Genomic DNA, 13,829 nt, shown 5'->3' on the forward strand with positions numbered 1-13,829 from the left:
GAAATGAAAATTATAAGAAGATATGATGTTCTCTTAGTGAAGCTCCTTTGTGCTTCCAAAATTAGCATTGTCAATCAAGCCAACAAGTGGTGTGTGGTTACACAGAGTAGATCCCCCCTCACAAGATACTTTCTTTTAAGAAACCAATCAGAACTGGCCCTGACATGATGAGGCAGACCTGTCAGCAGTCCTGGGGTATATAAAGCGAAACAACTATGTTAGCACTTCTGAGCAGTCGTGCATTCCCCGCCTCGCCTCGGGTGTAGGGATTGCAAAAAAACAAAACTACACTGTCAAGACTGTGTAGTTTTGTTTTTATGGTTAGAGGCTCTACAATTCTCATGCTGGGATTGTCTAAAAAAATCTTACTCTGGATAAGGACGTCGTTCAAGGAGATTTCGTTGGGCTTAGCCCACTCTTACAAGCACTTTGAGAGATCAGGTTAGTAACATTTTTTTTTGCTGATGTAATAAGTGTTTTATCAGTCATTAGTAATCTTGATATTTCTATTATTTATAAAGTTGTTCACAGTGGGGGTACAGGTTTCAGAGTACAGACATGGAGAACTTAAATTCTCTGAGAAGATTGTTTTAAATTTCTGGGAGTAAGTTTCGATAACATTCAGCAAAATGTTTTTCCAGTGGACTCATAGTTTAAGGCTGCATAAGTTAAGATTCAGAAAGTACATGGGAACATCTGCTTAACTTAAAAACTCCTTTCTGTTGGGAATGTTCAAGGTTATGCTACAGAGAGATAAACTGAGAGCTCCAAGAATAGCTCTGATAAAATGCATATGGTATCAGCTAAGCACTGATGACTTTTTAAGGGAATCAGCTACTAAGGTATCAATTACATGGCAGCTCTGGAACACTTGTCTGCTGTCATTCATAGCCAGGAAGGTTATTTCTGGAACATGACATTTCAGAAGCATGCTTTTAATTCTAATTATACAAAAAGCCTTATAAGATCAGATCTTCATCAGTGAAATTTGCTTAGACAATGAAATATATAAACTTTGTGTGAATTCAATGACAATTCTAATTAAATTATTTCCATCTATTCTAGAGTCAGAAAAGTGTGTGCGTGTATAAGCTTTCATCATATGTAATTATTGTGAGACTACTTCCATAAATTTTAGCTCAGCTTCAAAAGTAGTGTTGTATTAGGACAAAATGTTGGTAATTTTTTTCTAATTTGAACTGTTTCCCTTCACTCTCAAAGTGGAAAAGCTTTGATAAAAGGCTGTTCCTCCGTCAGGTATCCAGGAAAGGTAATAAAAAGCAGGTCAAAATCCCAATACAATATCCATTTCTGCCCTTATGCACTCATTGTTTGTGGCCATCAGAACTGATTTAAATGAAGGAATCTGGCTGGCAGTGAAACAAACTTTACTTTCTCATTAATTTTTAATTCTGGAACTGGCACAAATTAGGCACAAAATCCAAAGTACGTAAAGTAAATGTTCGAGTGACTGACTTCAAATGCTTATAGAATTAACTCTTGCTTAATAAGACATTATATGCTTTCAGGGGAATTTTTTACTAGAAAAAAATTTACCTTAATAGGTATGTGGTACTATTAAGAAGATACTAGCTACTTTAAAAAAATCTGTTTATTCAACATCAGTAAATAAATATGTTTGTGCAAATATAAAATGTTTCTGATACAGAAGCTTTACTAGAGGCACTGTGCTATTTCAGACTAGGATCTTATAGCATAGGAAGAGAAAGCAACTTATTTTTCTTTCAGATTTCACATAAATCTCCAGTTGTTCAAACCATCAGTGTCAGTGGTACCTTATATCCTAGCTCACATTTCCAAAGTGGCTGTCTTCCAATATTCAACATTCCACTGAGACACTGTCTAAGAAAGAGTAGAATTTTATCTGCATCTTTAATGCCAATATACTTCTATGTAAAAAGAAATTATTCACTACATAAAAACGTCTTTTAAAAGAGAGTCTCTTGGCTTATTTATTTTATTAATTATTATTAGATTGTAGACCTTCACATTTTTTTTTCACTTGCTACTTAGCTGTCTTTGCATTGGAATATACAAATATTTTGCACTACAAAACATTTTCACATGATGCAAAACCATTTTTACATGGAGATTATTTTCTCCTCAAGTAAAGGAAATTAATGGGTAAAGAGAAGCTAGATGACCTGCACAAGGTCATGTAATGAGTCGAGCAGAACTTTGTCTTCTGCTGCATGCTTGTAATGGCAAATCACAGCTTTGCTAAAAATAACAGTTTCACATCCAACTCAGCCAAATGTGTCCTACGTGTAACTTGCTGTACAACTTTGTCAAAACCTATTGCCTTCACTTCTCACCATGTCAATGTGATTTAAAATGGAGAAGGGCAAACTGCTATGAAAATAATTAGAAATGTGTCTAAAATTTAGCAAGAAGGATGTGCATATAATAAAAATGTCACCACTGATATCTAATTATGGTTTTGTTTCTTTCAGAGTGCCTGTAAAGATGACGACAAAAGCACCAACATTTACGCAGCCATTACAAAGTGTTGTGGCACTGGAGGGTAGTGCCGCAACCTTTGAGGCTCATATTAGTGGTAAGGTTTTGGTTTATTCTTCCATGATTTATTATTATGATTTTTTATTATCATTTTTTTTTGGTAATGTTTATGTTAAAACAAACAATAACACTTTTTGCAGATCATGCTCTAATCTGAACAGGTAAAGATAATGCTGAGTTATGAATATATATACACATCATATAGTATTGATCAGCACCGTGAAAGGCTGTCAGGTATCCACAAAGATAATGCATAAAGTCACAAGTCTGTGCTAATAAAGGAATTTCATATGGATAAAGAGAAAGTAATCTTGTCTGGATGATGATGAGACAGAATGAGGACGTAAAGTGCAAAGGGCAGGACAACAAGCATATGCCCTGTATGCTAGTTCTTCACTGATTTAGTGCTAAACCTTACTCTGGCTAAACTGTATTTCTGCCTTCTGTGTCCCTGAGTTTGTCTAATTCCAGAGTTCTGGAACAGGAGGTTAAAGGCACAAAATTTAGGTCCACTTGGCTACTGGAGAGAACACTAGCTTACTAGATTGTAGATGTGTATAGTGAACATGATGGTATTACAAGAATATATTAACATAATCTAAGTCAATTTCAAGATGCCACATAGTTTTAAAGGATATTTCATCTTGACAGTCTACACTCTATTGGAACACCCTGTCTTGTACAAAATTCCATGCAAACCCTCAGGATAACTTTACCAGATAACCAACACCCTGTTCTAAGAGGGCCTCTGACCTCAGCAGTGACTAAGGGGGAAAGGCACATGTTCCTGCTGATGGAATTGTATTGTCTTACATGCAATAGCAATGTGATGATCCACATACCATAAAACACTACCCAGATGCTCTTTAACAGGTGCAAGCATATGATCTCTCCAACTATAAAGATCTCTGACATCTATGGCCCACTATGGCTCATCCCTTGGTCCCTGTGGATAATACTGGCTCACAGAAGGTGTTTGAACATGTCCTGTAATCTAAATCCATGATATTTTTTTCATACTTTATTTTGTTATTTGGTCCCCTGCTCTTCATTTAATTGTCCTGACCTTCTCTTGTTGCCTGTACACATGAAAATTTTTGTGACAGTTTCTTTCTACTAATTATTGCAATAATTATTACAAATGCATAAATAGGTTTTCAGAATGAGTTAGGATAATTATATTGTAGCTCAATGTGTGATTTTGGACATTTTAATTTTTGTGGTATCATGAAGTACTTCAAGGGGAACTCAATTTCTGACTGAGGAGATGACAGAAGTTTTTCTAATAACATATGCCATTATTTGTATTTTAGTCCCAAATATCATGTAAGGCAATCTCCTGTTAACTTTATTCACAATCTGAGATTCTGGAATATCTTTCATGACCCCAAAACACCCACCAAGACAGATCTGACAGTGGCTTGGATTTGATTTTTTGAATGCATGAAGAATAAGTAAGTTTTATTTCTTGAAGTATTGCATAAATAGCGGACTACGCAGCTTTATTCTAGTGCATTTTAGGCCCTCTCTGTCATGTATTATTGTGAATTTGAAATTCAAACTTTAGTTTTATCTCTGATAATACTGATCTCATATATACAAGTCAAATATTAACACAGAGCTACAATTCAAATGCAAAGAGTCCAATTCTGAGTACCAACAAGGGCTTAGCAGCCATGTGGAATGCAATTTTGTAGTATGTAAACTAGAACAAATTAATTACACTGTTGTATCAGATTGGGAATTAAGTGTCATGATACAAAGGCTTGATATCAGACAAAAATACCCAGTACTTTACCCTGTGCTCAGAAACCGGAGAACACACAAACCCCATGATTAAAAGCAGTAAATGCCAGATCAGCCAAAACATCACCATAGGGGGAGCCCTACTAGATGAGCAGTGGCTGAGGGGATGTAACAGTACATCACTATCAAGAAAGTTTGTAGTCCTGCAGACATTAGATCTGTGTCCGTCCTCATGTCTTCACAGTACTGATCATTATGGAATTTGATGATAAAGAACTAATCTGTACTCTGCTTAACTTTCTTTGAACAGGTATTTTCAGATATTACCCAATACAAGATGGCCTTTACACTCCACACATTGCTGAAAGCAGCATGTAGGTTGTGCAGTTTAGCAGCTCCTGTCTCATCATAGTCAGGGCAATCTCACGGAATTAAATTACTTAAGTGAGGAGGTTCCAGTACTTCAGCTTAATTTTCTCAGGCAGTTTTAAAACTCAAAAGAATGTCCTAGTAATTAGTTTCAAATAATAGTGTAATTTGGCACATTCTCTATTCCATATAGTCCAGGTGAAAATGTCTACAATCTGAGGTAGATTTTACCTTTTAGTTCCCAGTTCTCTGTCATGGGAATGGGACTAACAAAGTACTAATACATCTATGAAGATCAGTTTCTTTTAATATGCATTTAGGCTCAAATTTTGAAAATGGCTTCTAGAATCATTAGATTCTAACTTTAGAGACATCCAAATAGATTCAATAAAGAGAAAAATGTTTTAAAAAGAATTCAACCTACCACAAAAAAGTAAGGACGTAGGAAAAAATACCAAAACAAAGCAACCAAAAAACCAACAAACATTTTGGCTGTCAATGTTTCAAGAAATTCACTGTTGACAGCATGATTTTACATCATCTAGCATAAAAACCCCTGAATCTCATCTGCACAAATGTTGAAGATGTTGAAGTTCTGGATGAAATCAGTAGGATCTGCTAGATACTCTGTTTATTGTAATAATGTCTATGCTTCATACAAGTAGTATAAAATTGAATTATACCAACCCATCAGGGATGTTCAATAACTTTCATCAGTGAAATTAGCAATACTTACATGTACTTTAACCCTTTTGATTTCTAATCCTCTCAAAAACTGGCCACATTTTTTTCCTGTATGTTTCTATTTTACTTGTATCTAACAATCAATTTTTCAACTACAAGCAAAATTTAAAACTTTTCTAACCAAATCGGTTATGACTGCAAGTAAAAACTTCAATTAAAACCTCAATCATTCTCTTTCACTTTAGATTCATATAGTTGTATTCCTGTCACATTAAAACCCCAACAGTTAAGAGATTATAGAAAGTATACCTTAGAAAAAAAGTAGAACACTATGCTCCTCAAGTTTTCCAAGCCACAGAGGGTGGAACTGAGGAAATTAGAATAACTCTAGTGAGTGCAGCCTCAGACGTCATTCCTGAGCCTCCAGGAAAAAAAAAATACAAACCCATACACAAAAAACAACCAATTAAAAAACCTACAAAAAACCCCAAACCAAAATGACAAAAAACTCCCCAAAATCCCATAACACGAATGGCAATTGAAGTTAATGTATACAGCAGTTATTTTTACTGTCACTTTATTTTCTACAATCTTTTAGTGTTAGGGCAACTACTTAACTTGATTGGAAGTTCTGATTTTACTTTCTCTCCAAATTATTTCACAGTATCACAGCATAACTAAGGTTGGAAGAGACCTCGAGGATCATCGAGGCCAACCTATAAACACAGACCCCATGACTAGACCATGGCACCAAGTGTCATGTCCAATCCCCTCTTGAACGGCTCCAGGGACAGTGACTGCACCACCTCCCTGGGCAGCACATTCCAATGACAAACAACTCGCTCAGTGAAGAACTTTCTCCTCACCTCAAGTCTAAACCTCCCCTGGCGCAGCTTGAGACTGTGTCCCCTTGTTCTGGTGCTGGTTGCCTGGGAGAAGAGACCAACCCCTTATTTGACTGGATAGTTTTGTTAGCAATAAGCAATACTGGCAAATAAACAAACAAAAAAGCCCAAACCAAAACCCAACCAAACAACAAAAAAATCCCCCAACAACAAAACCCCAAGCCAACAAAATAAATAAAAAACCCCAAACAAACAGAAACCCTCCTGTGCATTAACATATTCCCTTCATAATTTTAATGAGCTTTTATTCCTCAACAGGATTGCCAAACACTACAGTCCACTCATTATTCAAGTGATTTTCTAAATACAGTAGCCTGTGCAGTTGTTCTGTGCTATTTTCTTTAAAGACCTGTCTAAAAAGAAATTCCTCTACCACTGGACATGCAGTTGTAGGTCTGTGCCTATGCCATTACACTCCACAAAACTATGCATGAGTGACTATTATGGTATTTTTGGATAGCTGGCATGTAATAGCACCTTACTTTTTCTTCAGGTTTCCCAGTTCCTGAGGTGAGCTGGTATCGGGATGGCCAGGTTCTCTCTGCTGCAACTCTACCCGGTGTGCAGATCTCGTTTAGTGATGGCCGCGCTAAACTGGTGATCCCCACCGTGACAGAAGCCAACAGCGGAAGATACACCGTACAAGCCACCAATGGATCTGGGCAAGCAACTAGTACTGCTGAACTACTTGTCACAGGTATCAAGACAGGCACTTCTCTCTGCTAGCAATGTGAGAGTCATAGCAGAAGAGTCACAGATAATGAAAAAAGTTTTGAGGCACCTGACTGGCAAAGAAATACCAAACCAAATCCCTTTTCCTAAAGCAGTCTCACCAGTAATTTATAACAGTGTTCTCTATAAAGTTTAATCTTGACCTTACAATTTATTATCCACAATTACAAATTTCTGCTTTAGTCCTGTATATACTTCTACTCATGTGATCTATCACACCATCAAACTACTCAAAACAGAAAAGACAAAGTTCTGTAGGATGGAGCCCTTCATAGTATTTAATGGTATAAATGATATTTAACAGAATAACTTACATGCCATGCCTCCTCTATTTTTTTTATTCCATCATCAGTAAATTTGCTGACGACACCAAGCTGGGCACAAGAGTTGATCTGCTGGAGGGTAGAGAGGCTCTGCAGAGGGACCTGGACAGGCTGGACAGATGGGCAGAATCCAATGGCATGAGATTTAACACATCCAAGTGCCGGGTTCTGCACATCGGCCACAACAACCCCATGCAGTGCTACAGGCTGGGGTCAGAGTGGCTGGAGAGCAGCCAGACAGAGAGGGACCTGGGGGTACTGGTCAATGGTAGGCTGAACATGAGCCTACAGTGTGCCCAGGCAGCCAGGAGGGCCAATGGCATCCTGGCCTGCATCAGGAACAGTGTGGCCAGCAGGAGCAGGGAGGTCATTCTGCCCCTGTATACTGCACTGGTTAGGCCACACCTGGATTCCTGTGTCCAGTTCTGGGGCCCTCAGTTTAGGAAGGATGTTGACTTGCTGGAACGAGTCCAGAGAAGAGCATCAAAGTTGGTGAGGGGTTTGGAACACAAGCCCTAGGAGGAAAGACTGAGGGAGCTGGGGTTGCTCAGCCTGGAGAAGAGGAGACTCAGGGGTGACCTTATCACTCTCTACAACTACCTGAAGGGAGGTTGTAGACAGGCGGATGTTGGTCTCTTCTCCCAGGCACCCAGTACCAGAACAAGAGGACACAGTCTCAGGCTGCGCCAGGGGAGGTTCAGGTTGGATGTTAGGAAGAAGTTCTATACAGAAAGAGTGATTGCGCTATGGAATGGGCTGCCCAGGGAGGTGGTGGAGTCGCCGTCATTGAAGGTGTTCAGGAGGGGACTTGATGGGGTACTTGGTGCCATGGGTTAGCTGTTTGGGTGGGTTGGATTGGTTGATGGGTTGGACACAATGATCTTGAAGGTCTCTTCCAACCTGGTTTGGTTTATTCTATTCTGTTTATTCTGTTTATTCATAAATGGTCCTACTCAATAAATTGTTCTTATTACCTGTAGTTATGGTCAATGTATTTCTACTTTGAGAAGCATTTTCAATCATAGGTATAGTCACAAATATAAGAAAAGTTAAGCACGTGAAAAACCTTAAGGATATTTGCATTTTGGCAAATCAGCTCCTAATGTTTTGAATGTTCGAGAAGGTAGTATCACCTGTTAGTAGCATGTGAAGGAGAAAGGACTTGTGAACTTCCAGTAATGAGAATATCTAGCCCTTACAGTGCTATTTAACAGAAGTTATTTTTTTTCTGTTTATTTATTGAATAAAACTGCAGCTGGAACAGCACCACCAAACTTCTCACAACGACTACAGAGCATGACTGCAAAGCAGGGAAGTCAAGTTCGACTTGACGTGAGAGTGACTGGAATCCCTACACCTGTGGTGAAGTTCTATCGGGATGGAGTAGAAATCCAAAGCTCCCCCGATTTCCAAATTTTACAAGATGGAGACCTTTACAGCTTAATAATTGCAGAAGCATACCCTGAAGACTCCGGTACCTATTCAGTAAATGCGACAAATAACGTGGGACGTGCTACTTCGACAGCTGAACTGCTCATTCAAGGTAATGGAGTATAAGTTCCAAGCCATGAAAATGAGAATCATTATTGCAATAATACATTGCAAACCACTTCATCAAAGTTTTATTCAGTAAATGAGTTTTTAAGTTCTTTCTCAAGAGTTACTAACTTGCTGTGAAAAAGCAGTGTCCTTGGTGAAATTGGTCAAATGTTTCTGTCTATGAATTTAAAAGGTCCTTTGCTCCAGAATGAACCACCTTTAAACTGAGGATACAGTTGCTTTCATTTCATTCTGTGTGCTTTCAGAGCTGTATTTGTAAGATAGCCTTGATAGACTGGATCACTGTACGTGGTCTTGTAACTGAGCCTCCCAAGGAGGAAGTTCTTAGAGAACTGTAGCAGTGAGTTACTCTACTTGCATTTCACTTCAGTCAGGCTTCCAGTCTGTGTAGCTATTTGACTGATTCTGAAGAATCTACAATATATGTGTTTTGGTTTGTTTATTTGTGTTGGTGGTGTTGTTTCCCTAATGACATAGTAATGCAGAAAATATATTTCAACTGTTTTCAGAATTATCTGTCTATTAATACTGCAGGGAAAGCAGATGGTTTCTTAATTCTTTCTCCCTTGTTTACATAAATTTCTAGATAACTGGAATTGACCATTCATTTATTTCTGCAACTGCTTATTGTCTGTTACCACATGCAATTCTTCTGATCACAATTTCTCTTCCAAAAGGTGAGGAAGAAGCCGTTCCTGCTAAAAAGACAAAGACGATTGTTTCGACTGCTCAGATTTCACAAACAAGACAAGCCAGAATTGAAAAGGTATGTTTTTCTAAAACAAAGCAGGTAAGTCTAAAAGGTGGATGATTACTTCTGTGATAGCTCAGACTTGTTTTCTTGATTTCATTGTAGAAGACTGAAACCCACTTTGACGCCAGATCACTTACAAGTGTTGAAACGGTCATAGAAGGTGTGACAGGCCAACAGCTCCCACACAAAGTGCCTCCACGAATGCCTCCTAGACCTACATCAAAATCGCCAACTCCACCAGTAATTGCTGCAAAAGCACAAATGACTCGACAGCAATCTCCATCACCTGTTAGACAATCACCATCACCCGTAAGACATGTCAGAGCACCAACACCCTCTCCAGTAAGGTAAACTTATGATTCTTTCAAATAAGATTGCTTTTTGAATCCCCCACATACAGCTGTAAGACTGTAGAATGAGAGCATAGTAAAAAATGTAAGAAAGCACCGCTTTAATATTGACTGAGTTTGTTCTGATGGCAAGCTATAATGTACTATATTTGCCACTGCTGTAGGAGTGTAGCATGTTAGTAAATTTCCTATCCCATATAGAAAAAATGTCTTTTTGGGAATAAGTGCTATTTGATTTCCGAAGTAGCATTCAGAGCTCCAAGTTTGTAAAGAAAAGAAAATGGTAGAACAGCTTGTCATTAATTGATTTAGATGAACAGAGAAAAGAGCAGTGACACTGACAAGTGGCAAACAGAATGGAAGGATAAGTAAAAAACACGAATACATTCTATGTGTAATAGTAATGACTGTGGATATAATGTTTTGCAGATAGGCAAGGTAAATGTGTTTATGGAAGGGGTCTTGAGAGGAAAAGTGAGTGATTAAAAAGTGGGACTTGTGGTCTAAGAGATCCCAGGAGGCCTGTGCTGAGAGGCAGGTAAATTCTTCAGCATCCTGAAGCACTAGTGTCATGGAAGGAACATCTTCGAGCTGGGTACTCAGAAAAGTCCCGCTTAAATTGCTAGAGCTAAGTGTGCTGACGAATTTCGCCCCGTTGAGAATAGTTGGCAAGGACAGGAAGAAATGGTAACTAGCAGTGACAAACTGCACAGACGCACGAATTACTCAATAGTGACACCTAGAGTGCACATAGAGCTACAAGTTTGTACTCCCCTACTAGTCAAATCTCTAGATGTATTATACATTAGACAATACATCTAAACATTAATTTGATGCTGCTGCCCCCTAATGATGAAATTTGTGAATGTTATCTAGGAAATATACATTAAAAAAAAATCCTCTCAAAGAAAATCTAAGTTAGAAAGTCTGTTAAAGCATTTTTAAAAATGCTTTTCCAAAACTATCCGCTAGGATTGGGATTGAAAATTTGGAATTTAAATGTAAGTATGGGAATAAACATGGGCCCTGAACAGAGGCTTGCCTGGAATCTGAACACATATAGGGATGACACATGGAAGAAAATGAGAGTGAGTGCAGGAATAGATGTGGTTATATTATTGCTAGGTGGCTGCCACTTAATGTTTTACAAAGGGTGGTTACACTAATCCTTTTGTCTGTCTGCAGAGACCAAATCACAAATAGAATACACAATAGTCACAACCTGTAAGACTTCTGTGTTATTTCTATGAGGAGAATTCAGGTAGAATAAATGGAAATGCATGGCATATTTTAAATATACATGCTTGAGTGAAATGCCTCTTGACACTTGATTTTATTTCTTTTTGAAAATCAGCTACTACAGTAGCTATTAAGCTACTACAAAGATATGTTGCAGTAATACATATGACAAAAGCACGCATTAGGCATAATGTTAAAAACAGGTAAATTCAATTTGCAAGTAGAACATCAAAAACTTTTTCAAAATCAAGCAACACCGTACTGAAGATATCCTAAATGGGGAGCAAATTCAAGTTCAGGCTGAAGTTATTTATATAGTAGCTGTCATATGACACTGCATTAGTTATAGTATTACTTTATTTTTCATTAGATCGGTTTCTCCGGCTGGAAGAATCTCCACTTCACCTATCAGACCAGTGAAATCACCATCTCCAGTCCGTAAACCACATGTAGTTACAACTGGGGCCGAAGTCCTTCCCCCTTGGAAGCAGGAAGGATACGTTGAAACCACAGAAGCCCAGATGAAAGAAACAAGAGTTTCTACAAGCACTACCCAAATAAGAACTGAAGAAAGATGGGAGGGGAGATACGGGGTCCAAGAGCAAGTTACCATTAGTGGTGCTACTGCTGGCGATGTTGCAGCTGGTGCTAGAGAGGTAAAGTCTATTTTTATGAAGGGCATTGTATTTGCTCTAAGTGTGAACTTACCACTGCTGAATAGATCTGCTAAATGGAACCTGAGAGGCTGCATATTAAAAAAATGTGTGTATCTGTTCTTGTTAGAGTTCTGCTGCAAATATTTAAACACTCTTTGCAATATTCTGTCTCTGTACTTGTTTTGTGCTTCTTCTGAATGTATGTGAAACATGAAAAAAATGTCTTTTGATGTGACTAATATAGGTGAAAAAGGACAGTGAAAAAACAGCAGCTGTTGCTACGGTTGTTGCTGCTGTGGATCAAGCCATGGTGAGAGAACCAGCTCCAGGTGTTGTAGAGCAAACTGCTAAAAGGACAGCAATGACTGCAGTCCACATTCAGGAGCAGGTAGAAACAGAGCACAGACACTCCCTTTATCCCTTCATACAACATGCAAACAAGGCATGATTCACTGTGAGGAATTAACAAGATATTACCCAGTGCACTGCAAACGCATGCATACTTGTACAGGGCATCTGGACTGTAAAGGAATGTTTGTGGGTTACTTATTCCATTGTTTTCCATCATAGCAGGGTTGAACTAATTATTCTTAAAGAGTTTTTTAGAATACCATCTATTAAAGGAATCCTGTATTCACCCTTGTTATTTATTCTCTAACATTATTCTTACACTGATGAAGTTTTCCCTCTAATATCTCATTTATAATTTCCTCATTGGGATAAAATAATTTTCCCTTAGTACACTTCCTTTGCTTGTGATCCTCCCTCATTTTTAATTCTCTTCTTTTGATAATCAGTTTGTTAAAATTAGTTTTAAGACTTTGGTTTTTGTTTGTTGATATAAATATCAGATGAGAAAGGAGGGAACTGTAGGAGTTACCAGTGAACAAGCCATAAACCAAACAGTAATATCAAGAACTAGAGAAGAAATTGTTGCTTCACAAGAACAAAGGCACATGTCTTATGAGAAGGTGAATACAGATATTAACTATGATTGTTATACCCTAGGTCATTCAAAAATCTAGTATCTCATAAAAAAAGACAAGCCTGTGAACAAGACAAATGACATACTGGAATATTGGGTTTTTCCTTTTACATAGGTTCAGTCTTTTAGTTCATATTGTTATCATTCTCCTATCTCTCCTTGCTGATGACTGTTTTTCCTTTTCTATTTCACTTCCATTATACCTGAGAATAAAAGAGAAGAGAGATAAGCTTCCAAAAATTTTAACTTAGGGGAGAAAAAAATATTTTGTATGTTGTAGAGTGATTTGCTAGGCAGTATTCTCAATCATTTAACAAATTGGTATGTAGGAAATACCTCTTCAGTTTTCCAGATTTTTTTTCCCTGACTTTTGTATTTTTGTTTCTAAGCTTGCCATTCGTAACCTGCTTGCTCTTGGGTTGGTTTTTTGTTTGTTTTTTTAATTTGGGGTTGTTTGTTTGTTTGTTTGTTTGTTTTTGGCAGCACAGTAGGGCAGAAAAAAGAGGAAAAACTCATTCTGCATTGAATTACATTTTGAAAATACCATTGAGTGATTGGAATTCAAATTATTTATCATGCATTTTATCAGACAAATGTGATTTAATAGAAGATCCACTTTTACAGAGAAATGTCACATTTGCATTGCAGCTGAAATGTGTGACAAAGAACATGTAACTTTTCTTTAAAGTACTGAGAAATAGAAATCAACCCTCTTGCAAAGTGAAAATTACCTAAAATTTGTTTCTAATATACACTTTCCCGATTATGATGCAGGACAGTTTTTCTCTGATCTGATTCTTTTTATTACTGCCTTCAGTAGCAAAGCAAACACTTGTTTTACTACTTTATGCTAAATGTATATATGTTTTATAGAAAGTCTTACATCATTGTTGCTTCCAGTCTAGATGATTTTGAAATCCAGAGTTTGACCTTTTTTGCCCTTTCATTTGTGTCCTTTTTTCCAAATATATAGAAAATTGCATAC

General features: G+C 37.6%; 1 protein-coding gene across 28 annotated transcripts in view; it reads left to right on the forward strand.

Annotated features, from left to right (window-relative positions):
* The first annotated feature begins 245 nt into the window (after nucleotides 1-245).
* The window catches only part of TTN (titin), a 250,969-nt gene continuing 237,385 nt past the window's right edge, over nucleotides 246-13,829 (forward strand). For 24 of the 28 annotated variants that reach the window (XM_068138463.1, XM_068138479.1, XM_068138485.1 and 21 more), the window contains exons 1-9: nucleotides 246-441; nucleotides 2,475-2,578; nucleotides 6,739-6,942; nucleotides 8,556-8,843; nucleotides 9,538-9,626; nucleotides 9,717-9,961; nucleotides 11,574-11,859; nucleotides 12,104-12,247; nucleotides 12,711-12,830. In XM_068138463.1, the coding sequence (XP_067994564.1) occupies nucleotides 2,488-2,578; nucleotides 6,739-6,942; nucleotides 8,556-8,843; nucleotides 9,538-9,626; nucleotides 9,717-9,961; nucleotides 11,574-11,859; nucleotides 12,104-12,247; nucleotides 12,711-12,830 (1,467 nt within the window). In that variant the 5' untranslated portion in view covers nucleotides 246-441; nucleotides 2,475-2,487. The remainder of the gene's footprint in view (nucleotides 442-2,474; nucleotides 2,579-6,738; nucleotides 6,943-8,555; nucleotides 8,844-9,537; nucleotides 9,627-9,716; nucleotides 9,962-11,573; nucleotides 11,860-12,103; nucleotides 12,248-12,710; nucleotides 12,831-13,829) is intronic. The other 4 variants (XM_068138478.1, XM_068138481.1, XM_068138492.1 and 1 more) reach the window with 2 other exon arrangements.

The sequence above is a fragment of the Melanerpes formicivorus genome, unplaced genomic scaffold, assembly GCF_026170545.1.
Source record: "Melanerpes formicivorus ecotype bairdi unplaced genomic scaffold, bMelFor1.0.p_v2 SCAF_5, whole genome shotgun sequence".
In the NCBI taxonomy this organism is placed as follows: Eukaryota; Metazoa; Chordata; class Aves; order Piciformes; family Picidae; genus Melanerpes; species Melanerpes formicivorus.